This window comes from Lacerta agilis, chromosome 13 (genome assembly GCF_009819535.1).
Source record: "Lacerta agilis isolate rLacAgi1 chromosome 13, rLacAgi1.pri, whole genome shotgun sequence".
Taxonomy (NCBI): domain Eukaryota; kingdom Metazoa; phylum Chordata; class Lepidosauria; order Squamata; family Lacertidae; genus Lacerta; species Lacerta agilis.
In genome coordinates, this window is record NC_046324.1 from 12,300,733 (window position 1) to 12,327,764 (window position 27,032).

Consider the following 27,032-nt stretch of genomic DNA (forward strand, 5'->3'; position numbering starts at 1 on the left):
GGTAAGAAATAAACATACATAAAATATTGAAAGCACTAGTTTCTTCATTTAGTCAAATAAAAAACTCCAGCATTCCCTTTGAGCTCTAAAACTTATTTACAGAAATTCCACATCATGACATAAGAACCACTTAAAAGCTCAAGGCTATCAAGAATTAATGAGAGCATATTATTTCAGAGAAAGGAGTAGCAGTGACTATAAATGCATGTAAAACAAACAGGGGAAAGGGGGAGTAAAAAAAGGGAAGACACATTCTTTACATTACAATTGTAACATAGGGAAATATGACACAAAACAAGTTCCACTATACAGTCTTTGTTAAACAGAGGAAATGGCTTGTTTTATTAAAAACAGTAGAACCATTCATTTAAACTGAATGACTAGAGACACTTAGCATGATTTTGGAGAGGTATAAAAACAGCCACAGCTCCCAGACTTCAAGAGAAGGTGTGGGTGTTCATACCACTGAACAAGTCAGGAAAGTTCTCTTCAAAAACCAAAATGTAGTAAGAGTCAGTTAATGAACTCACAGTATATTAAACACTATACTGTTAAAGGCTGGTGGGTTTTAAAAGTTTTGTTTTTCCAACTTAAGTAAAGCATACAATGTTACTAAAAACGACTCACTAGGAGGAGACAAGGAGAGAAAAGCTAAACTGACAAAAAGGAATGTTCCCCAACATTTAATTATAAATTATGCAACGCGATCCAAACGTACGTCAATTTCTCTGCCACTGATTTTTATGCCGTTCATTATCCTACAGGCCTTTTCCGCCGATTCTGGTGAATCAAATCTGACAGTTCCACAGCCTTTTGATTTCCCACTCTCCATTTTTATTTCTGCAAACATTACATGACCTGGATAAACAAAGTTAAAAAGTTCAATTTAGTCTATGATGCACTGCTGGTGGTAGAAATCCCAGTTGCCACAGGTAACTTAAAAATTCTGAACTGCAATGTAATAAAGGCCAGCTCATGTCACAGGTCTCCTATCATAATGCTACCTATGCAAACAAGAGAAGCAGCCTCCGTTTTGCCACACTGAGCTTATAAACTCGAAACCCCCTCAAATGCTACTGCATTCCAATTTTCTGCCAACCTATCCTTCCTCCTCTGCATTAGTTATATTTTCTTCCAACAGGTTTGGCAACGTCGGCTCTCTTTCCAAATTCCCTGTATTCCATACTCTCCCCCCTCCTGCCCCCTCAACGAAAACTGAATTGGTAAAGAGGGGGCACATTTTTAAGAACTTTGATGGTAACGAAAGGTTGACAGATTGTTGATACTCAGTATTTTAACATTTTAAACATCTAGATGAACCCAGCCAATTAGGGGCAACAGGCAGCTGATCTAAAACACTGGACACGTTTTAAAATTGACCCTAAACTGTGCAATTCTATTCACTCTGTTTATATTGTTTATAGTGGCTAAGGAAACCCAGCCAGATGGGTGGGGTATAAATAATAAAATTATTATTATTATTTATTAATAAAATAAATAAATAAATAAAATTTAGTTAACTCCAACACTTCTTGCAGCATTTTCAGGTGGTCTAGCAGTCACTACTTATTATGGGACAGAACTAGTCTGTGGTTCCATTTTTTTTAATTTAAAAAGTATAGAAAAGCCTCAATTTCTCAAGCCACAAATACAACAGAGAGCAGAAGGGGGGAATCTTGCTTTTTGATGTTTTAAGGCATGGAAGGGAACACTCTGGCCCTCCAGATACTGAGGAGTTTCAGCTCTCATCAGCTCCAGCCACCATAGCTAATGACCAGATGGTTGAAAGAGAACTTGCTTCATATCTGCAGGGCCACAGGTTCTCCACCCATGTTTCAAAAAGAGGGCAAGAAAAATACTTTTGCTGGTGCATTAAGCTAACATGAAATGCGGAGAATAAGATTAAGTGCACATTTTAAAATCTATACATTTTTGAGAATTCAAAAGCACAATTTGTGGATTATGACAAATATGTAACATTGCAGAAGTGTGCGGTCAAAGAAGGTAATTATAGCTTGAGAGTTCTACAAGAAGCCACAAAAGCTCCTTTCTCTTTGAAAAGACTGTCCATTTCATGAGCAAAGCAAGGATGAGTTTTCACAGAAAGGTAATAAAGATGGAGATTACATTCCCTTCAGAATTCAACGAGACTTAAATGACTTGGACCTCAATTAAAAATCATTATTTGCTGCAAACACAAAAAACCAAATAAATAAAAACACCCTTACCACCCAGATCTATATAGGAATGCCGAGAACTAGCATTACTGCAACATTCTTGCATCCTTAGTCTTAATATATTCCGGCAGTTCCAAACTAAGGCAAATTCATATGTAAACCCAAACCATGATTTGTTGTTATTTAAATAAAGGAACTAAACAAATCACAAACTGTGAGTATCAACCAAGAAGGATCTGTTACTACGGCTTGAGGCCTGAGGTTTGTGAACTACAGGTGAAACTCGAAAAATTAGAATATCGTGGAAAGGTTCATTTCTTTCAGTAATTCAACTTAAAAGGTGAAACTAATATGAGATAGACTCATGACATGCAAAGCGAGATATGTCAAGCCTTTATTTGTTGTAATTGTGATGATTATGGCATACAGCTTATGAGAACCCCAAATTAACAATTTCAACTTTGGGGTTTTCATCAGCTGTGCGGCATAAACATCACAAATGTAACAAAGGCTTGACATATCTCGCTTTGCATGTCATGCGTCTATCTCATATATTAAACTCCAGTAGCTAATGAAAGTACGACAAGGCTGTATATTGTCTCCCTGCTTATTTAACTTATATGCAGAATTCATCATGCAAAAGGCTGGACTGGATGAATCCCCAACCGGAATTAAGATTGCCGGAAAAAATATCAACAACCTCAGATATGCTGATGATACTACCTTGATGGCAGAAAGTGAGGAGGAATTAAAGAACCTTTTAATGAGGGTGAAAGAGGAGAGTGCAAAATATGGTCTGAAGCTCAACATCAAAAAAACTAAGATCATGGCCACTGGTCCCATCACATCCTGGCAAATAGAAGGGGAAGAAATGGAGGCAGTGAGAGATTTCACTTTCTTGGGTTCCATGATCACTGCAGATGGTGACAGCAGTCACGAAATTAGAAGACGCCTGCTTCTTGGGAGAAAAGCATTGACAAACCTAGAAAGCATCTTAAAAAGCAAAGACATCACCTTGCCGACAAAGGTCCGTATAGTTAAAGCTATGGTTTTCCCAGTAGTAATGTACGGAAGTGAGAGCTGGACCATCAAGAAGGCTGATTGCCGAAGAATTGATGCTTTTGAATTATGGTGCTGGAGGAGACTCTTGAGAGTCCCATGGACTGCAAGAAGATCAAACCTATCCATTCTCAAAGAAATCAGCCCTGAGTGCTCACTAGAAGGACAGATCCTGAAGTTGAGGCTCCAGTACTTTGGCCACCTCATGAGAAGAGAAGACTCCCTAGAAAAGACCCTGATGTTGGGAAAGATGGAGGGCACAAGGAGAAGGGGACGACAGAGGATGAGATGGTTGGACAGTGTTCTCGAAGCTACTAACATGAGTTTGGCCAAACTGCGAGAGGCAGTGAAGGATAGGCGTGCCTGGCGTGCTCTGGTCCATGGGGTCACGAAGAGTCGGACACGACTGAACGACTGAACAACAACAACAGCTAATGAAAACAACTGCTTACATAAATGGACTTTTCCACGATATTCTAATTTTTCGAGTTTCACCTGTACTTTAGGCAAACTGATTTCTCATCAGATCAGAACAAACCATGGTTTGGGGCATCGCTCCGAGGCTACTGTTTGAGACAACATCTAGGGATTCCCAGGAAGAGAGAAGAAATAAATCAATAATTGCTTGCTTCTGCACAGTGCTACAAACTGGGATATGGAAGCTAGGAGCTAAATGGCACCTTAAATCTAGGTTATGGGTGCCGCAACAGAATGTCTAGGCACGCTTTTTAATAACAATAATACAAGCTGAAAATGAACTGCAGCTAAAATCTTATATTCATTTTTCCTCACCTGAATAGTGTAAAAAACAAAGCCATACTTCCCCTACCTGCCCCCCTAATATTCTTATGTGTGTCCCTTCTCCACTCCTCAGAGAGTGGCTCAAGGTGGGGAGACAGCAAAAGGTCCTCCTTTTGTTCCAACAGTGGCAGTTTTAATCTGAAATCCTAGGCACAGTATTGCTCCCAGAGCTCAGAAACTGCTTGCATAAATGAAATTCCCTGTCGCAAAACACGCCTAGAACAATGGGAGTTTCAAACGCTGCCTCTGCATCTGAAACACAAGTCATGGCTCAGAGTCTCAGTTAGATGGCACACAGTAAGCTTTTGGAAATGCATCCAAGTTGCCACATTCTGGGGACCTCTGGGGATCCTCAATGAAGGTTGGTAATGAAGCTCAAGCTTCCATGCAAGGGCAACTTTTTCCCTGAAACATAAACACTGCTTTAAGGTACCCACTCCATTCCTGCTGAGCAGCAGGCGATATCCAACAACTCTGGCACAAGTGGTAGCCTCGCCCTACCATCTTTGTTGTGGCTAATCATCTTTGCCTTAGAGGCAACAACATTTGTGCCTAATACTTACCACACTGGCTGAACTTTTCCTTAAGCTTCTGCCAGGTCAAGTCAAAAGGAAGCTGAAATGAAGATAAGCATATAGTAACGCAAGGAGAAAAAGCCAGAGAATAACGCTGCTAATTGGTTCAATTTATGTGCTTACATTTCTGACAAATATCTGGTTGCCCTTGGAGCCTACTCTGTCTCTCACACCACTTCCCATTGGGCCAGGCACAAATCCTCGATCCATATCAATATTTCTCTCCAGGCCAGTTCCCATGGTTGGCCCCATTCGATCAAAGGTGGAGTTCATCCGATCCATTCCCATGCCCATGCCCATTCCTCCGGTCATACTGTTCATACCACTTATTCCACTACCTGCAAACACACACACACAGAGAGAGAGAGAGAAATTTAGGAATCCAATAGTAATGTTTATAGCACAATAGTAAACAAAAGCTTGATAACAGTTTCAAATTCATATATAAGTACTGTATATTCTGGCGTATAAGACTACTTTTTAATCCAGGAAAATCTTCTCAAAAGTTGGGGGGCGTCTTATACGCCAGGTGGAGAATCTGCAGTCAAGTATATCTCAAACTCTATATTTTAACTGGAAAAGTTGGGGGTCGTCTTATACGCCGGAAAATACAGTAAGCTGGTTTGATGCAAGGGAAAATGCATATGAGTTTCTATAAAGAAAGCCAAATAAGTTTCTGGTGCAACAACTAAAGTTAACTTAGACATGCAATGGAATCCCATGAAAATATTCAGAGGAAATAGCACTTAAAGGGCCGACGGCTGTTTTAACCAAATTCATTTGATCTTCATCTGAGGAAGCAAATGGACAATGATTTATTATGCTGGTAACAGCCAGCCAACTATGAAGAGACCGAACATTTATTTTTGTTTTTGAGCCATTGATCTACATTTTCCTAACTGACTTTAATTATTGCAGATTTAAAATAGTGCATACAGTATTTGGGTTATGAAACTAGATGTAAACCCCTACTAATGTTTGTCTGGCTGAAGGAATGTTGACATGGCAGCTACATTTTTCAGTTAGCAATTACTGATTTATGGCAGTATCAGCCCAAGGGCATTCACTGCAATGCGCTCTACGTGGGGCTACCTTTGAAGGTGACCCGGAAACTACAATTAATCCAGAATGTGGCAGCTGGACTGGTGACTGGGAGTCGCCACCAAGACCATATAACACCGATCCTGGAAGATCTACATTGGCTCCCAGTACATTTCCGAGCACAATTCAAAGTTTTGGTCTGACCTTTGAAGCCCTAAACAGCCTCAGCCCAGCATACCTGAAGGAGCGTCTCCACCCCTATCGTTCAGCCTAGACACCAAAGTTCAGGTGTTCCCTCACTGTGAGAAGCGAGGTTACAGGGAACCAGGCAGAGGGCCTTCTTGGTGGTGGCGCCCGCCCTGTGGAATGCCCTCTCACCAGATGTCAAGGAGAAAAACAACTATCTGACTTTTAGAAGACATCTGAAAGCAGCCCTGTTTAGGGAAGTTTTAATGTTTGATATTTTATCATGGATGCCACTGTCACAAAGTTGAATTCTACACTTCCCAGCTTTTAGGATGCCACTGCTAGCTTGAAGGGTGGTTTGCACTGATATGCCTAAAGTAGCTCAGTGCATGCTAGTTCGCGAAAGTGACTGCTTCTCTGCGGGCTTATCAGGTCATGGCTGTCACTTACTTATTGTTTCAACAGGCACTTTGTGATTACCAGTCCCGTTAAGATCAAATGCTTTTTACATAAGCAAGCAGGATCCATTTTAAAATGCTATGTTTTGGAGAGAATTAAAAATTATTGTGTGTGTTTGATAGACACTGACTACAGAGAAGGAACATAGCTCAATGGCAGCTTATGTATTTTCATGCAAAAAGTTCCAGGTTCAATCCCTAACGTGACTTGTTTTAAGAGCAGTTTCCTATGCTCCTGTTATAGAAATTCATTAATGCAAAATGTAATTTTTCACTAAATAAGCATAATGGTTCCCACGAGCATGGAATTGTCAGTATTTTATTCCCTTATTAAATGTGACCAGAGAAGAGAGCTAGACTTATATTCCATCACATACACTGGATATGTGTTCACACTTAGAATGCAGAGGGGTTAGTACTCTTAACATGCACCTTTCAGTTATTTTGTAGCCATGCATGACAACTCTATGAATCTCCCTTTTACAGACAGATGTTTAACCACCTCATAAGTCAAAACAGCTATCTGAAATTTTGCGACTGGTGGCTGTTGCTACAGGTTTTACTTACTATCAGATTCCAATACTTGCTATTATCTCCTTTTTTTGAAATCTGCTTGTCTTCTATGCATTTGGACACCTCTTTAAATGTCATAAGCAAATTTTGCATGGTTTCTGAGATCAAGGAGCAAGTTTTTGTCTGCGTTTGTATACAACTGGACACCATTTTGAATCAAAACAGAAGAATGAACCTTTCAAAACTGCACTGATTTTTTTATTTCTTAGAATTCCTGGGCGACACCAGGTACAAGGCTGCTAGGGTTTATACAAATGATCCACTCTAGAAACTTAATCTTTAGAAAACACTAGACATCTTAATGAACTTCAGTTATAACTGTAGTCACATAAAACTGGAAGTTTTAAATCAATGGAGCAATTTTCTTACTACCGACAATAAGCTTTTTTCTGGATCCATCTAGGCATAGCACTAACAAAAGACCCTTTCTATTATACGTTAGAATTTATATTTGGTTGGAGCAGATCAACCTACTCATTCCAGATCCTACTGGGCCCATATTAGAAGCTCCCATTCCTCCTGCAAAACCACCAATCATTGCACCACCTAAACAAGGACAGAAAAAAGTCACATTATACATCTCCGTTTTACTTAAAAGCTAGGGAATTCTACCAAACTACCTTTTCATAACAAAATAATTTATTGATGGCAGTAATGCTCAATGGACATACTAATCTAAAAATACAAAAGCTGAACAAGGGTAGCTACTAGACTATGAGAAAAATATATTCACTACAATGTTCTCATTGAATGTTTTTCAGAGAATTTAAATTTGTAAGGCCAGTAGAGCTACAATGCAGCAAAAAGTCTACAAGTATCTCTTAAAATTAAATGGTTATTTGAGAACTAACAGCTGCAAGCTATTAATTTGGATTCCTGCTTTAATCTACTTCTATTCAATCTCAAAAAGTAGTATGTGAAAAGCACTTCACCCTGTCAATCTCTAGAAAGAAGACAACAGTACCTTTCACAGACATCTATCTCAGGCAGAAGGGAAAAGGGAGATTATGAGTATGAAGCAACGTAGTGTTCACTTGTGAAAATGATTTGCTTGCTACATGCTTGATACCCAATTCCATGAAAAATGCAAGTTTGCCAAGGGCCATACCCATCCTTCCAAATGAGTCTCCAAAGCCACGGTTCATTGCCATATCAGTTCGACCAAAGTCTCTATCAAGATTTCCTCCCATTCCTCCACGGAACATTTCTGCAGGAAACACAGTAGACAGTATTTTCTTTTAGATTCCAGATACCGTATGTTTGCTTACAGACAGACCTTTGGGTACAAAGGATTTGCTTTGAATGGTACCATAAACTGCTAAGTGGAAAGACGCTTATTCAAGATACTGATTTCAAACAAATTCATTTAAAAATATAGGAACATGGGAAGCTGTGTTTCATGGACCATTGATCCATCTAACTTAGTATTGTCAACACTGAATGAAAGAGGTTCTCCATAGTTCAGGCAGTCTTTCCCAGTCAACATGCATTATAGCTTGACTGTACATGTTGGGTATATAGTCTAAGCAAGACTCATTTCCACCCCATATTACTACAAATGTGGGATTCAGAACTCTAGAAGAGTAGCTATAATTTTTTGTAGTAGATCCCTCTCACGATCAGTGGAGGATGCCAATATAATGCAGCCTCAAATGTTCTCCTCAAGGATCCCAGGAGCTGAGGTAGTTTTGGAGGCAACAGCATGGCATCAAGCACTGGCAACAATGAGAGACTTCCCTCCACCTCCAAATTTCAGCTTCAAAAGAGAGATCTTCCTCAATACCAAAGCTGTGGAGAAGCTAAATTACCCCTCCTTGCCTGCTTGAATCCCGTTAAGAAGCAGCCTCCTCCAATTTTAAAAACTGCATGTGAAAGTCCTGTTTTTAACATCACATCTACTTTGATTGTCTCTGTGCACAGGCACACAAATGCCAGCCTAAGTGTTACCAATTCCTTAGATTAATGTAAATACTTTTTTTTTTATAATAATTTATTGACATTTTTTCCTTATAACAACATACACCCATATCCACACCTACATTTATACACATACAAAACAAATACAATTATAAACCAAATACAAACATTGCCAGGATTCTTCTTCTTATTTAAACATCTCATTAAAAAAAAATTCTCTTTCTGAATCTTGACGGTTGACTTCCCCTACCTTTTCACCTTCGGTTTTATACCCATAATCTACTTTTTAACCTCTTCTTCTAAAAATTAAACACAATTATATATATAGAATGAAACAATCATCTTAATTATCTTAATCTATAGACTTAATCATCTTATACTAGATTTACTAGTAATACATCATCATAGATCTTCACAAATCGTTCTTATCAAATCTACACTATCTCCTCTGTCCTTTAATCTGCTGCTAATAACATAAAAACTTCAAATATCTCCTTTCTTGTTAAGAAAAACTAAATATAGCTAACAGTCTTCACCCTCCGATTTCAGAATGCCATAACAGACCGTTTTAAATTTTACTTAATACTTCACCCCACTCCCCCTCTGTCCATTATCCTTCTCCTAATGACGCCAGAACCAAACTTCCAATTGCCTTCTTTTTCCAAATGTCCACAGATCCAGGCACAGTTCAGAACACTCCTCGCAACGAGCCTCAGGGTATCCATCTCATCTTCTTTCAGCTGCTCCGTTTCTTTATACCATTCTTCTTCTTCTTGTAAATATCTTAATTCTTTGTCCCTTGCCCCCGAGCTCACACCTCGGGGTCTGGATATAGCAAATCTTATCGTCGTCCTGGGGCTGCCACCCCCAAAGAACGAATCTTTTTCCCGGAGTCGCCCTGTCATTTCTCTCCATCCTTCCAGCAACCCTCTCAGCTCCTTGCCGAGGTTTTCTTCCAAAGTGTCAAAGTTTTTAAAAGCCTCCTCTGTGGGAAGTAAATTTCTTTTCAAATCCCCACACAAGACTTTCACTTTCCGATAAAGCAGTTCCAGCCTCAAAACATTGAGCCTTTGTTCATCCGTTAGTCCAGAGTTCAAAACAAGTTCAAAGACAAAGTCCAACATGATGGTAGAGGGGGAGGGAGTGAGTGTCAAATTACAGTTTCTGTCTCTATGTTCTTCCTTTTGTAAGAGTTGTTTTTCACCTCAGTTTAAACTTTCCGTCGCCATTTTTCCTGAGCCGGAGCGCAAAGACCGCAGCTTTAAACGGAGATATTTTCCGCGAATTTACTCCCCAAAAGAAAATTTTAACAGTCTCATGTATCAAAGTTCAAATACTTTGTAGCCAGTTCTGTAGCAGCAGTCACTCAAATTGGTTAACTTCTTTCACTCGAAGGGAGGGAGGCAGGCTGCCTTTCTCCTTCCCCCGGATCGTCCAAAAAACATAATATCTAGTCCAATCAAGTACTCACGACCACCGGGTTTCTTTAGATCCATGCATCAGAGGTAGAACTTAGACGCTCATCACAGGATTTGTCGCCGCATTTACATCCCGGTTGGGGCATGTCCCCTATAGCCCGGCTCCGTCGTCCCTTCACCCCCACTCCCCCTTTACAGGGGGAGCGAGGGAAGGGTTCGGAGCCACAACGGGCACAGCCGGGGAGCCCAGGGTGCGGGACGCTCTTCCCGCACCACACCGGAGCCCCGCTTTGCGGTAGCGGGGCTCCAAACCCCCGGAATGGACTGGGCGCTTCGCAGCCGAAGCAGCCCACGACCACCCGCAATGGCGTCGCCGCCGGAAGTCAGATTAATGTAAATACTTAATGTCATCAAAAATAGATAACAAAACTTTGAGGTCTGACAATATTGTGTCCCCTAATTATGATAATTTTCTTAATGACTTTGTCCCAGAATGAGGATATCAAGGGGCATTACCACCATAAATACACATGGGCTTGCATGCTCCCCAGCAATTAAAGCCTTCGGCATTTATGCAACAGTTAACTTGAGCTTTTGCTAGAAGCTCTGGTCAAGAACATGAAATACGGTATTTTATCAAGTTAACAAATTCTTAATTTTTGTTTAATTTTATTAAGCTCAGAAGATTTAAATCACCTTTTAAAAAGGTGGTATGCTGCAATAAAGCAAGCAAAATAAAGCCTTTGGTTAAACTCAACAATTAGGCATCCCTGCTGAAAGTTTGCTTGCCAGTTTGCTTGTAATACATTAACTTCAATGAAAATAAATTTGATAAACACATTCTGGAGAATATTCTCCAATTCAACCACTTCCCACACTGCAGTTTTCAAATGGCGGTGGGAAAGCACACTGTGCTTCACAGCTGATAGCTGAAGTTTATGTTTTACGGAAGCCTTTTTAAAACTAAATGTCCATTTCCACATCACTGATCTTAAGCTCTTAAATCAAAGACTGTAGCTTTAAAATGATTGGGCTATAACTGCAAACACAGAATAATTAATAAAGCTGGTTAAATTACCTCCCATACCTGTTGCCATGCCCCCCATGCCTGTTCCTATGCCACCAGTCATTCCACTGCCAATATTTCCTCGGAAATCATCCACACTGCCCATTCCTAGAAATAGATTTATTTTTATTTTTATTTTTACAATACTTCTAGATACACTGGAACAACTGTACATTTTAAGAGCAAATAGTCACCTACCTCCCATTCGGTTGACTCCGCCAAATCCTCCCATGTTTGCCATCCCTTTCATGCCACCAAATCCACCAACACCTGAACCGTAAGCAAAGGGCATTTTACTAAATTCATAAATTCTGTATAGCAACAAAGTAACTGGGGAATGTGCCTACCTCCGCCCATTCTGTTCATTCCTCCAAAGCCTGGACCATCCACTCCCATTCCTTCAAAAAAACAGATTTACGGGTGAGCTATTAAGTATATCTTTATGCCACTCTACCCTTCAGCTAAACAGCTCCCAGCGAGGTTCACAATAAAATCAATGCAATATAGCATCAAAATATATCATAACCTAGTGAGGAATCAATGCAGCAGTTAAAAATAGGATAAGATGTAAGAAGTTTAAAAAAATTAGGAGAACCAAACGAGAAAGGATTGGTGCTGAACAGGCACTTTTAAAGGTATAAGGAAAAAACGGTTAACATTTAAGTATGAGTCACAATACATTTAAAGACTTCTATGGTACTCCAGGAAATGTCTCCCTCGCTTCAAGGCAAGAAAACATTGAGAAGAGGAAAGCATACTGACCTCCAGGAGCCACACTTCCCATTCCACCACCACCCATGCTCAGTTGGGTTGCACTTATGGGCTGCCCACCAGGTCCAAGTCCCATTCCAATTCCTCCAAGACCACCTTTGAAAGCAAAGATCACTCCATAAGGTTCTCAGTATTTCTAAACAGTTGAAGGTAGGGGCAATTCTAATAATAATAATAATAAATTTTTATTTATACCCCGCCCTTCCTGATTTAAAAACCAGGCTCAGGGCAGCTAACAACAAATATTAAAACATTGATTAAAAATGACTTTAAAAACGACTTAAAAACAGCATAAAATACAACATAAATGTAGCATCGTCAGGGCTAACTGGCCAAGTTAGTCCTGCTAGGGCCAGGAAGGAGACCAGGGAAGAATTTAAATGTGGGGTCCCAGAAGGGCTTCTTCATAGTAAAAGGGAAGGGAAAAGGGAATAGAGGATCAGGCTAATTCAAATTGAAGGCCAGGCATAATAGCTCTGTCTTACAGGCCCTATGGAAGGAGATTAAATCCTGCAGGGCCCTAGTCTCGTGGGACAGAGCATTCCACCAGGTTGGAGCCATCACTGAAAAGGCCATGGTCCTGGTGGAGGATAATCTGTCTTCTTTAGGCTTCAAAATGGTAAAGGTAAAGGTACCCCTGACCATTAGGTCCAGTCACAGACGACTCTACAAGCCAAGAGAGCCAGCGTTTGTCTGCAGACAGCTTCCGGGTCATGTGGCCAGCATGACTAAGCCGCTTCTGGCGAACCAGAGCAGCGCACAGAAACGCCGTTTACCTTCCCGCCGGAGCAGTAACTATTTATCTACTTGCACTTTGACGTGCTTTCGAACTGATAGGTTGGCAAGAGCTGGGACCGAACAATGGGAGATCACCCCATCGCGGGGATTCAAACTGCCAACCTTCTGATCGGCAAGCCCTAGGTTCTGTGGTTTAGACCACAGCGCCACCCGCATCCCTATGTCTATATTAACAGGCAGCATTAACAAAGAGTGAATACTCACGAGGTAGCTGTGGTGTTTTGCTGTCTGCTACACGGAAATCATCGTGAGGAATTGATTTGTCATCCTAACAACAGACAAAGATTTTTAGAACATTGTTGAGGTTTGTCTCAGCTACCATGGGCAAAATAAATGAACAACTCACCATTTTTACATGCATGGGTCTATCAAACAGAAATTGTCCATTGAACATAGCTGGACATAAAGTCAAGGAATCTTACATCCACCAATAATATGTTAAGCTACACAGGTGATCTTACAAACACACTCGCACTCTAGACTGTCATCCAATAGCTTCATCTTAGGGGTCTTGTCAATTAAATTTGCATTTACATGCATGCATGTAAAATAATGGTCCGAATTCATTACAGCAAGCATCATTTTAGAAGAATTCTGATTTGGAATGCCTCCAAGATTATGATTATTGACTGTGTCTTTGATAGATAATTTCTTTAAAATCTGCTATATAAGTTAGACCAGACCACTTTTTAAATCTGTAAAATCAACTAAACAGTACAATCCTACTATATACTATTCATGTACTTATCTGAATAGTTGTTTTATCTCCTATTGTACTAAAGTATTCAACTTGCACCCCACTATTCAAATTACAGTGGGGACAGTGAGATGGGAGCAGAATCCTTAGCACCTTTTTCTTACAAGACTATCAGGTTTTTTGGGGGGAGGGGAGATTAGATAGCTAAAACCATAGAGAATCAAGAGGTGGGGGGCACTTATGAATTTCATTAATGACCCTCCTATCTCTCCCCCAATAATTCGAGCACTGTTGCACTCAAACTACAAACACTTACTAAGGAATTAGTTACCTAAAAGTAATGGGAAAATGGGAAAATATTGTCCTTAAAGCGCATCATTGCTTGTAAGTCACAATTAACAATGGTTTAAGTAGCTCTCTATTTCCAGACCAGTATTTTTCAATAAAACAACAAATGTGAAACAATTCTGCATGTAAACAATCTGTCGACTGAACAAGTCAGTCACACTGATTTTCCATATAGTCTAACTGTACTTGCCAAATTCTTCAGTTAGGTTTTAAGTTCTAGGGTGCATCAGCTGCCACCATAAAATAGGGTATATTTTGTATTTTATTGGTGATAAGCATCATTCTCAGAATCTCTAATACCATGAGCCACTTTGTTCCAATAGAGGAAGATGACTTTGGGCTTCAAGTTCTCCCCTTAGCATTATCATTCCCCCCCCATTCTATGTTATCCCTACTCCAATGTAACCATCGTGTTACAGTCAATCTCCTTAATACACTAGCAGTAATACAGTTAGTATATCAAGGGAAAATATACATGATCAAATATAATACAAACAGAAAAGTTATCAATTGCTTTGTTGAAGAGCTCACCTATATTCATGCAAACATACAAGTGAAATAAAATGTAGACAGAAAATAATGCATTCCTATTTAACCCACACTTGACAACATACTCCTTTAATCTGGCCCAGTCACTCCCCAACTCTTGTCAGGATACATATTGCCTGAACAGCTTCGATTGGCTGCTCAAAAGTCACTGTTCCCATTCCTCGACTCTTTCCATCTTTGTCTTCTTTAATATCTGCACGTTTTACAGTCCCAGCAATGCTGAACACTTCCTTTAATTTCTTCCAGCCAACTTTGAAGTCAAGCTTAAAAAGAAAGTTTCCATGAAACAAACCAACACAATTTTGCCTTACAAAACAGGATTTTTATTTTAGCACAGAGGCAAACTCTACACATAGCTTTAGTATAACAAAAAAAAATATTCTATAGTGGTGACAGATACATGGAAGATTGCCAAAACTTAAGTATTAGTTATCAGAGATGCAAATAAATCTTTGGTCACATCCATGTTCTTTCCTTTCATTTTTTCAACATGTTGATGAACAACTTAGTTCTGATGAAAAGTAACAACTCAGCTAAAAGCTATCAAAAGGAATGTAGTACACTGAGCACATAATCCAACAGTATCTAGTTGGGGAAGAGTAAACAAAAAACCATGTACTGATTTTAAAACTGGATACTTTGAGAGAAAACTATCCATATGCATACTCAGCTCACAGAACAGTTTTATTAAAAAGGGTTTCAAGAATTGCACAGCAGCATAAAATTTTAAGCTGGAGGTCCTAAAATAGCTTTCTCCAACCTGGTGGCCTCCAGGTGTTTTGAATTACAACTTGATGAAGCTGATGTGAGCTGTAGTCCAAAATACCTGGAGGGCACCAAGTTGGGGGAAATATTTGTACAGTGGTACCTCTGGTTACGTACTTAATTCGTTCCAGAGGTCCGTTCTTAACCTGAAACTGTTCTTAACCTGAAGCACAACTTTAGCTAATGGTGCCTCCCGCTGCGCCGCCAGAGCACGATTTCTGTTCTTATCCTGAAGCAAAGTTCTTAACCTGAAACATTATTTCTGGGTTAGCGGAGTATGTAACCTGAAGCGTATGTAACCCAAAGTACCATTGTATTGCAGTTTAGATACACGAAACCACCCTCAGATGAGATGCAACAGTGTTTAAAGGCCTGTTAAAATGGGCACGAATCCTATCGGCTAAGAAAAATCTCTTGAGCTGTGCTAAGTAAGCTTGATGTTTTGCTCCAAAATGAAGCAATGCACAGCCAGTATGTATTTATACTTACATTGGCAACAAAAATGGTGGACCCAAGCCTGCCAGCCTGCAGATTGCTAATAATCTCGGGAGGAATGTTTGGATTATTAATAATAGAAGGTGGCAAATTCATCAAGCCAGGTGATATTTCTGGGCCATGTCCTCCCGTGTAGGGTCCACTCCCACGCTGCAATGCCCTGCGAGCATGCTCACCATCCGGATCCTACAACAAATTTAGTAACAGAATATACATCTGTTAATCCCAAATCACAAGGGGGGAAATGGTAACAGTACTTTCTTTCCAAAATTTCACAGTATCACAGCAGAGCAGTTAGCATCCTTATCAGCGGCGGCAGAAGGAATAAGTACTTCATGTGCATGGAGACCTAGCTCCCTCACCTCTAGAGGTGGTCCTTTCAGATGAGGGTTGAGACAAGTGTGCACTGCCACTTCATATGCTGTTACCTACCCTATGGACAAGTAGAAATCTGTCAGCCTAACATGTTCTTTCAAAAACCAAATTCAATTATCTTGGTGCTCTCTGTTAATATCAAATGAAGAAAACATAATTCTCTGACATCATGGTTCAGACTGGAACACTCATACAAATGAAAATGCCGACACATTTTATTCCTCCCTTATCACTCCCACAGCAAGGCAATCTGAACATGATACACATCAGAGCCACACAGCAAATTCCCCAGACTTAAAGGTAATTGTTCACCCAACTACAGATCTAATCTTGTAGGGGAAAAGACATATTTTAAGACTCAAGAATATCAGTAGGATGTAGATCCCCAACCTAAGCAACTCTATGTCAGTATAGCAGTCTTATCTGAAGTTTTAATTATACAAGTGCCTCAACAGTTCCCTAGACAAGCAGTCTGAGGTTGCAGCATATCTAATCCATTTAAAAGCTACAGGTAATGCAAACAAGGAGTAGGAATTGAATGTATTTGTCATTCTGAGAGAAAATTGGCACTTTTGATATCATTGGTTGCTTGGAAATGAAAGGATTGTTGTTACTGTGTGGAAGTATCTGTGAGGGCATTTAATAACTCTATACAGTTTGTTCTGCTATTTTAAAAGAATTCCAAAACTTTTTTAATACTCTGCATCAAAGCTGCAAAAACTACAAGCATACCTCTTTTATGTTCAATGGTCTTCCATTTAGGTCATATTTATTCATAGTTTCCAGTGCCTTCTTTACAAATTCTTCATCTTTGAATTCAACAACACTGGATGAAACAAAATAATGATGTTTTGGTTTGTGTGATGAACTTTTTAAATTGTTATTAAAATAAATTTAAAAACTATGCGAAAACAAAGGAAAAAACACAAAGGAACACTTACCCACAACCCTATAGCCATGTGAAGATTTGCCAACATGGAAGAAGGAAAAAATAAAGCTGATTTAGAAAATGCAGTTGCAATGAAGTATTTTAACATTTCAGACAAACTGAACAAAGAATAGACATTCTGAATGAAGAATGTAGTTTTGGAGTGGGAAAAGCAATGTTTAGCTAATTATTTCTCCTACCACCCTGCATATACATTACGAAGCTTATTTATTTAACATTAGTTATATAGACACAGATGGTCAGTTTTTTAAAACTCCGACTTTTTTTTTTTTAGCCAAACCAGAAATAGAATGTGAAAATGATATACAAATTCCCATGACCAACTAAAGGAAAAAACTGAGCAGGATAACCAAATGTGGATGATTATCTTAAAGTGCAATACTCAGGTTTTCCAGAAAAATGACTGCAATTACATTACTTAACAACTGCTGGTATCTTCTCCATATTTCAGTTTTAAGGAGAAGCAGTTTGATTGCTTTTTTTCAGCGCTACTATTCAATAAAAATAAAGCAACATTTTAGGTCTATTTTTGTTTTATTTTTTGAAACATTCCCACAGGCCGAACAAAAAAAGCATTTAAATAAAATTTTCAAAGGGGAAAAAACCAGACACCCAACAGGTTTAATTGCTTACGTTCGAGTCAAACCTGCATTCTCTTGTTCACACAGCAGGCTCAGACTTACTATAGTTTGAACGTTTGACCTTTTTAAGAAGACAGACACAAAGCAGCTTTTAACATTCTTTGCACTGAACTGCCTCCCTCATTGCTGGCATCCACTGCCTAACAACCAACTCCTTCCATTCCATTTTTTAAAAAACCTAGACAAGTTCAATAATCCAGAAGAAGTCCTGCAATCTTTTAGGCTCATCAAAACATATGTTTATACTCAAGCCTCAGATTAGAATGCTACACTTAATTTATCATTTCAGTGATATTTTTCCAATGCTCAACTTAAAACACATCTGAACACACCAGAAATCCTAACGAGAGCTGTTGTTTTAAATGAATTAGGTAAATGCCATTTATTTAGACGCATATTAAAGAGCTTTCCCCTTGCATCCAACTACACCAGTTTATATGAAAGTTGACAAAGCTGTATCTGATACAGAAACCTCAGTCTGTAATAACATCAATTAAAAAAATGAAACTTACTTTCCAATTACTGGTACAAGTATTAAACAAAAGTAAAACTGCTGAGGAACTTTAAACCTCAAGCAGATGATTGCCCACGGCACTTACCCTTGATTTTCCTTCTGCATCCTTAAACAGCTCCACGTATGTAACCTCACCAACTACATAAGACATACAAAGGGAAAATACCAAGAGACAATGCATTTAAACACCAATGTCTTGCTTTGCTGTGTCCCTGTGCACAACTCTACGAAGAAGCACCTATTATTCACCAACAATCAAAACCAGACCAACATACCTCCTGTCAAGGTCTATATAATTTAGCTAATTTTCAGGAATATGCAACAGCCACATTCTCAAAAGCTAAAGAAAAACAACTATATTTAACCTAATTCATACTACAGATCATATTTTGGCCAGTATGATATAGTTGGTGAACAAGTTCAGATATACAAATAGTCCCTTCACCTATCAATTAAGAACATCAACAATAACACTTTCAGTGACATTTGTCATCCTGCTAACAACAGCTGTTTTAAGGTGACTTTCTACCTGAATAGCTTCAAATAGTAAAGAGGTTGCCTTCAATAGAATAACCAATTTACAAAAGTCAAAAAAATTTCACAGCAAGCCACACACTTTCTAAGGTTTCATTGCATAAACCAAATCATATAAGTCACGTCACCTTACAACAGATACACCTAGCACAGTTAAATGTTTGTTTTATTTATTTATTTTTAAGGCCTAGAAACCAAATGTTCTTTGCATGATTTTGAAGCAATCATTTTTTCCAGTTAATTCAAAACCAACTTTTGACAGTTCATGAATTGGGATTTCTTCCACCCCAGACATGCCCATGGCAAGAAGTTTGGGGCATTCAAAAAACTACAACTGTAGTAACAAACGTGATATAGAGCTCCAGACAGACAAGTCATGGCAGAAGTGACAATGCAGACAGAGAATTCTACAGCCAGATTCCACCAAGAAAAATACAGAAACATCTTTTGAAGGACATCTTTTCATTCATACTTTTAAAGCACACTAAATTTTGCTTATATTCAGAACTACACCTAGACATAACGCAGTCCCTTTAAAGGTTCATGAGGGCATGCATATTCTCTAGGCTACCTACTGTCATACAAGAATGGAAGGAGACTGGATACTTCATTTGTTTACTGATACTATCCTGCAATGCAAATGTCTCCAGTGAAAGAGAGGGAGAAAGTAGACATGACAAGCAGAAGTTGAAAAGGACAAACCAAAACTGTGTGTTTCACACTATTCCAGATATTTGAGTTTGTCTCATTCCTGTGAGAAGCCGCTGCAAGAAGCAAGTTACCTTTCTCTCTCATAAGATCTTTAATAGACTGCCATTTCATATCATATGGGATGTTGCTAATGAATACTCTGTTACGGTTAAGGGTCTTCTTTTCTCCAGTGCCTGCACCCTTCTCCTTTGTGTAAGGATGGAATCTATTCCTGTGTCCAAGAGACGGGATTGCCTTAGGCTTTGAAATATACTTTGATTTCACAGGTGGTCTCTCATCCTTTCCTGTTTCATCATTTTCCCTGCATGTGAGGAAGGGGAAAAAAATAAGAATATTAGTTTCCTTTTAAGTATATACTTCTATCAAGTCTTTATGACAAAATGTATGACACATATTCAGGGTAATACCTTCACACCTTTGTGCATATGTTTTAAAACAGCAGGCATGGGAATGGATCCAGAATTGGAAATGCAGTATAAGTTGGAAGGGGGAGGGACTAAGTCCCCCCCATGAAAAAATATTATATTTATGCGAAAAGCAGCTTCCCAGGAATGATTTTGGCAAGACCCTGCACAGGAAAGAAAGGGTTAACTCCTCATCCAGCTGTGCTATGGTCCCAATCTGGATTGGGGATCCCTGCGGCTATTTAAAAACCAAATAAACCTGCATGTGCAAATGCAAAGGTGGATGTAGCATAACATGAAGCCCATGATCCTCTCCTTTTTGGCTTGCATCTCTGTCCAGTTTCCATGACTAGAGAGAATGATTAAATGAAAACAAGAACTTTCATCTAGGTCCTAAGGCATTCAGAGTGTTACACTTTTCCCTCACTAAGAGACAATGTTAGCAACTGCACATAGGTAACTCAACCATATCTTTACTTTCATTTCGAGTAGGATTAAACCAGCAGTTCCTTCTACAAGCTAGAATACACAAGTGAGACAATATAAGACCACCACACTCTCAGTCGAAAGTTACTCAGGTTTCTTATGAAGGAAACTATTTCAGATTTGCCACGCTTAAGAGGATCAGAATGCCTGAAGACAGCAACACTTGTTTACAAAGCAGGAACTTTCTTTAGCATACAATGCAACAACAGAAATCTCTGCTGGTGTACAGGTTGGGGGTGCCCAAATTGACATGCATGAAGAACATGTTTTTTACATTGCCCTGTCAACATATATGTTCTAGTAACATCAGTCAGCATCAACACTTATTTGCCAGTGTAGATAATTTTCTGCTTAGGGACTATGCATGTGCCCAGATAATGTAATGAAGACTTATGCTGGTCATGTTTCTGACCACTAAACTGGCTGCCATAGGTGGCAATGAATTTCATCTAGAAAAGTGAGCAGGCTGCCAGAAGAGACAAAAACTTCAATATGCCTCCAGCAGCCCACTGCCATTCTCCCTGCCCACCACAGAAAGGAAGCAGGCTCCATGGAGAAAGATATCCCTCCTCGGGCAGCTTCCTGTGTTTCCATGCTAGCTGTGGAGGAGGGCAAAACCCCTCATGTGTGTCAAGCACAGAAACCAAAATTATACATCCATGTCTGATACATCATTAGACCAAAGGACCATTTAGTGTGGCATCCTGTTCACAGTCCACAAGCAGGACATGAGCATGGAGTGAAGAAATGCTCCTTCATTCCATCACCATGCTGCTCAGTTTCCAAGTTGGTGTACAGAATATGTGCCTCCTGTGTGCCTAACAAATATACCAAACAGCTTAGTGGTGAAGGCGGGGACTCTCTGTGCCAACCCACCACATTTATATATAGCCTGCCTTTCAGTTGTAGAGTGGACTGGTAAAGGAAGGACAAAGTGCTCCATCTGCCAGTCCCTCTAAGCAGGAAAAACCAGGCTTGTGAAAATGTTTGTGAGCTTGTAACTTCTGGTGCTAATGTACAAGGCTGAATTGCACACACAGCCTGAGCAGTGTACAAAACATCTGGAAATCACTTTCTCCAACATCTTTTGAAAATGATCCATATTGACTGGGGGAATCACATAGCCCCATATCCACACTGTCAATTTGTAAACTTTTTCCACCTGAATGTGCACAATCACAAGTCTGTACACTCTAACCCACACAAAGGCCAATTGCTCACAGGAAAGTACCGGTATTTCTAAATGACAACAAAGGATTGATAAGAGAACCACACATTTGGACAGGTCTGTGCCTGACCAAGCTAGGAAAAATCCAGAGGAATTTAAGCACTAGGACTAAAAGAACTCCAATTGTTATCTAATGGTCAATTAGGACCAACTTTGAAAGTTCTTAGGTGATCCAACAAAGGTGAACTGTGGGATAGCTGAACACTAAACAAACATTATAAGGGGGGGGGCTGTGAAACAGTAATATTTGAGGTCAAGTACAACTACAACTTCCCTACCAAAATCAATTCCTAAGCAAAGTGCAATTGGAAAAGCTTCACAAATCAATCAATCACAAATCAATCAATCATCAAGAAAGGGACCAATTCACAGATTTTACATGAAATTCATAGGATTACATGTCGTATTATTAGAATGACTGAATAAAACACAGGGGGTTCCCCATAGAAACTGGAGATATATCCATTCCTCTAGATAGTCTTCCTTTCAATATAAACTCCACCGCCATCATTGACAGATGAAAAAAGAATGGCACTGGCCGTCAAATTAATTGAGCCCAGGGCTTGTCATAAAAATTGTTTTTTTAAGATTTCACATTATTGTTTAATGGAATATAAATATTAACCTAAAAGGTTTCATTATATTAAACTTCTGCAATGTTGACAAATGCTGAATATGATGGATTAAAAAACTGAACAGCTCAAACAATAAATATGAACTAGGAATAGAAAAAAAATTTCACTGGGATCCTAATGCTCATTACTTCCATAAAAACATAAATCAATTATAAAATTAACAAAGAATTGAGATAATGCAATGATACAAAGACATGTGTATCTTTCTTTTAAAAAGGCTTCCCCCAATATTGCCACTTTTAATGTTGTCAAACGCAAGTTCAGACAATAAAAAAGAAGATACACCATAGCTACTGAAAGGCTGGCCATAAAGTGTCTATTCTAAACAGTTTTACTATTCAGTTATGTGATCTTCAAATACTACACACCATACACTATAAATGAAAAAGACATAGACAAAACTCAATTTGATGATTCGATGAAAACAAAAAACTTTTGACATGAATGTTCCCTGTACTGCAGTACCCTTACTTGCCAGATTATATGACCAGATAATCAGCTATTTAAAAGCCTGGAAAGGTATACTGTACTGTGTGAAGCCATCATTCCAAGAGAAGTTAAAAGTGGAAAAAGTTTGCTGCTATTAAGAAAGCATATATGACACCTATAAACATTGAAGAAATAACTTAACTTGATTCGTTTTTCAACAGAGAAACTGAACAGGTGACTTGACTGAAGTCCAAGCATTCCTTTACAGCAACCAGTTATAGACTGGATAAGAAGAAATGTAGTAAGACCCCTTCTGCTTCTCACTAATGGTCCATCTGGTCTAAAATTGTGTTTCCAAAAGTAGCCAGCTTCTGGAAGCTTGCAAGCAGCACATGAAGGCTCTTCACTGCTATTTCTCCCCACCATCTAGTACAGCCATAGGCAAACTCAACCCTCCAGATGTTTTGAGACTACAATTCACATCATCCCTGACCACTGGTCCTCTTAGCTAGGGATGATGGAAGTTGTAGTCCCAAAACATCTGGAGGGCCGAGTCTGCCTACGCCTGATCTAGTATTTGCCATATTGGGAAGTTCTATTCAGCTATCATGATCAACAGCTTTAAGTAGACCTATCCTCAATTAGATATCACCTTGCCGACAAAGATCCGTATAGTTAAAGCTATGGTTTTCCCAGTAGTAATGTATGGAAGTGAGAGCTGGACCATAAAGAAGACTGATCGCTGAAGAATTTTGCTTTTGAATTATGGTGCTGGAGGAGACTCTTGAGAGTCCCATGGACTGCAAAAAGATCAAACTTATCCATCCTTAAAGAAATCAGCCCTGAGTGCTCACTGGAAGGACAGATCCTGAAGTTGAGGCTCCAGTACTTTGGCCACCTCATGAGAAGAGAAAACTCCCTGGGAAAAAACCCTGATGTTGGGAAAGATGGAGGGCACAAGGAGAAGGGGACGACAGAGGGTAAGATGGCTGGACAGTGTTCTCGAAGCGACTAGCATGAGTTTGACCAAACTGCGGGAGGCAGTGGAGGATAGGGGTGCCTGGCGTGCTCTGGTCCATGCGGTCACGAAGAGTCGGACATGACTGGACGACTGAACAACAACAAATCCTCAATGAATGCAGCTAGGGACCACCAATGCATCTTGTGGTAGTGAATTCCATACAGTAAAAAGGCTTTTCTGTCAGTATGGAATTTATTGCCTATCTATTACAATGAGCAACTACGGTGAGTGTAGGGCCACTTTCTCCGTGCTCTTCATAATCACCAAAGGAAGAGAATGGAAAGGTCACAAAGTACGCACACAAAAACCACAAATTCCATTTATTTATAATAATCCAGCAAACTAGAGGTTTCTTAAATTAACCCTAGGGATATTAGGACCTTGGACAAGAAGGGTTTCAAACTTTATAAACTGGAAAATGTGAGATTAAAGTTTCTTTTAAAACAAAACTTCTCCTGCTTTGGAACAGACGGACCTAGCAGTTCTCAAGCAGGACCTTTAACACTCACCAACTAGTAACATGAACACACACTGATAGACTGGTGTTATCACCAGTTGCTTTTGTTGTGAATGGTTACTGTGTTTATCTTGGGCATACATGTTGCAGCTTTGCATAGCAATGTCACAGACTGTATCCTCTTGCATTTTGTGGGCACTGGCCTTGTTTGTTGCGTATTTTGACAACCTGGAATAACAAACCTGGGTCCTAGTCCACAAAAGGCCTCTGCCAGAAAACAAGCTGCCCATCTCAAAGGTGCAAAGGGGCTCCTTGCTGGAAACCAACTAGGAGTGCAAAGGACGCACTGTACCTGTTGACTCAGAACTAAGGCCCATAAAGCGAAAACAGGGCTTCGTCCAAGGTAAAGTGTGTGCAGGGTTACACCCCATTCCCACAAGGTTCTGCCCTTCATGAATCTTCTCGATCCATTTCTTCATCTTTCATGAATATGACTCGTAATTATTCTTCTATCACTACAATCGTGTTGTTTTTGTTTTCCTTTTATGGTCTTTCATTTGTGCAGCCACCATCGCATTATGTGGCAGCTTATTCCCTAAGCCAATCTAATAATAACTGCTCCATCATCATCATCCTCATCCTCATCGCTGTTCCTGCTTAAGAAACACAACGACGGCCTACCGTGTGCCTCCTTTGCCTTTCTTCCATCCCAGAGTCGTAGGCAGCCCAACCAGCCTCTGTCCCTCCCACTCACACACATAACACACCCATCAAGCGGCCCCTTTCCAAACAATGCCGGGTATGGTTACTAACGAGGGGAACCCGAAGCCTCAACCCCGCCATGGCGCAGGGACCCCCCCCCCAAAAAAACCGCCTGGCTCGAGGCCTGCGCGGCCCCCCGAATCCCCGCGCTCAGGTAACGGGTTCGGGCGGTCTGCCCACGCCCCCCTCCCGGCTTGGCCCGCCGCCCCGCCCCGTTTCTCTCTCACAGACACACACATTTTGACGCCATTGGCGCCGTCGCCGCTCTCCGGCCTGGCGGCTCCGCCCGCCTCTCCATCCTGCTGCCGCTCGTGGTCGTTGGTGGCCGCCTCTTCGGCTTCTCCCAACGGCGCCGAACCCTCGAACTTGTCGTTCTCCGCCATTTCCCCGCCGGGTTTGAAAAGGCCCTCCGCCTCCTCCTCCGCCGCCGCCTCCTCGCGAACGAGCGAGCGAGCAAGCGCGCGCCTCGGCCTCCACTTGCTGGATCCCGCTCTCTTTCTCTCTCTCTCTCCCCAGTCTCTGCACCGGCTTCCCCTAGGCTCTCGCGAGAACTCCGAGAGCGCGGCCGGTGCCTTTCTGCCTGCCGACCGGCAACTTCCCGGTTGCCATAGTGACAGCGGCGGGGGCCTAGGCCTTTGCCGGCGGCCTGCATGCCTACATTTTTTCGGCTAAACCCCGATACAGTATTGGGAGGTGGGGGCGGGGTGGGCAGTGCTTTTTTTCTTTTAAAAAAAGTGTTTAAGGGTACGCTCCTTTTCCTACTCATATTGAAATACTGCCCGTCAATGAGGCCAAACTTAGATTCACAAAATGTTTAGGTATATGTTTCTTCCTCCCCAGAAAAAAGCACTGGGGGTGGGAAGGACTGGCTAAGGCGAAGGCTCCTTTCGTTAGCCGAATTAACAAAAGGAAGTCATAATATGATCAGTGGTGAAGAAGCCCGAACTCTGTAAACGGTGAAGCTTTTTGTAAATGCAGTGAAACAAAACCTCTTCGCCCTGGATTTTGACGCCTGAGAGGTGTGCTTTCAAGGCTCCCCTAATTTCTGTGGTTGTCTGCTGTTTAAAACCGTATTTCGCATTGCGTTTAAATTGTTGTAACCTGCCCTGGGGCGTTGGGGTGAAGGGCATGTAGTAATAATAATAACAATAATAAATATTTTAATAATAATATTAATAATAAAATAATAATAAATAGCTGCTTACATAATACAGTTTGGCATGGGTGTTGCTCTTTTTATTTATGTTATCTACCTCATTTTTATTCTGCCCTCCAAAGATCTCGGGCATATACATGATTTTGCTATCACAACAATGCAACAGGGTAGGAGAGGGCAACTGACACAAAATTACCCACTGATTTTCATGGCTGAATTAAACCCTTTATCTTCATTTTCCTCCTTTCTTTGGATCCAAACCACTTTCTTCTCCCAGAACCCATTTCACCTGCACTCTCCCTTGCTCACTTATTGGGACCTAAATATATTTTACTTATCTGCTCCTGGGACCCCCCGTTTCCTCATTCTATGTTTCTTCTTTTTTCTTTTTTGGACATTAATAATAGAATTCAAGAGTTGGAAGTGATGCAGGAATATGCAGCGGTCCCATACGGGGATCAAACCTGCAACCTTGGCATTAACACCATGCTCTAACCAACTGAGCCATCCATACGTCTCGAAACAGGCAGGGTTGTAGGTAAATACTGAGACCTCCTCAACTCATAAAACAGTAGCAAGGTGGTGGACCATAACATGATTAAGGCATCATAAAATATAGAACAGGTGACCAACACTGAATTAAATTTATTCTCTATGAAAATTTAACAAAACTTTCATAGAATCATAGGAAACTGCCTTATACTGATCCAGACCATTGGTCCATCTAGCTCCATGCTGTCTACACTAACTGGCAATAACTTGGATGTTTCAGGCAGTAGTATCTCCAAGCTCTATTTGTTGATGCCAAGGACTGAACCAGGGACCTACACGCAAAGCAGCTGCTCTGTCGCTGAGTTATGATTTTAAGAGGGTGCCAAAATATCAGAAATGTAGGTGCCACTGCAGGCTGGAAAGGCAGAGGGAGGGACATGTTTTGTTTTCTGTTTGGATCCAAGGCTGCGGCTATGAAACAAGACCCTTTTGGGATGTTAATGCTGTGAATCCCTCCATAGTAGGCTCAGGTTATATATGTGTA

The 27,032-nt window shown here is 40.3% G+C and overlaps 1 protein-coding gene across 6 annotated transcripts; it reads right to left on the reverse strand.

Moving 5' to 3' along the window:
* Nucleotides 1-24: 24 nt before the first annotated feature.
* On the reverse strand, nucleotides 25-25,275 carry MYEF2 (myelin expression factor 2). Of its 6 annotated transcripts, none has more exons than XM_033167773.1 (18): nucleotides 25,078-25,274; nucleotides 19,490-19,719; nucleotides 18,259-18,311; nucleotides 17,011-17,018; nucleotides 16,802-16,895; nucleotides 15,689-15,880; nucleotides 14,544-14,697; nucleotides 13,187-13,236; nucleotides 13,045-13,108; nucleotides 12,034-12,138; nucleotides 11,619-11,669; nucleotides 11,470-11,514; nucleotides 11,284-11,379; nucleotides 7,979-8,077; nucleotides 7,345-7,416; nucleotides 4,736-4,950; nucleotides 4,601-4,652; nucleotides 25-858 (listed from the first exon to the last, which is right to left on the reverse strand). In XM_033167773.1, the coding sequence occupies exons 1-18, from the start codon at nucleotides 25,221-25,223 to the stop codon at nucleotides 695-697; spliced, it is 1,890 nt and encodes a 629-aa protein (XP_033023664.1). In that variant the 5' UTR covers nucleotides 25,224-25,274; the 3' UTR covers nucleotides 25-694. The 6 variants fall into 6 exon arrangements, with proteins under 6 accessions (XP_033023664.1, XP_033023663.1, XP_033023662.1 ...); XM_033167772.1 differs by having other exon boundaries at nucleotides 11,293-11,379; nucleotides 11,470-11,541; XM_033167771.1 differs by having other exon boundaries at nucleotides 11,470-11,541.
* Between the last annotated feature and the right edge of the window lie 1,757 nt (nucleotides 25,276-27,032).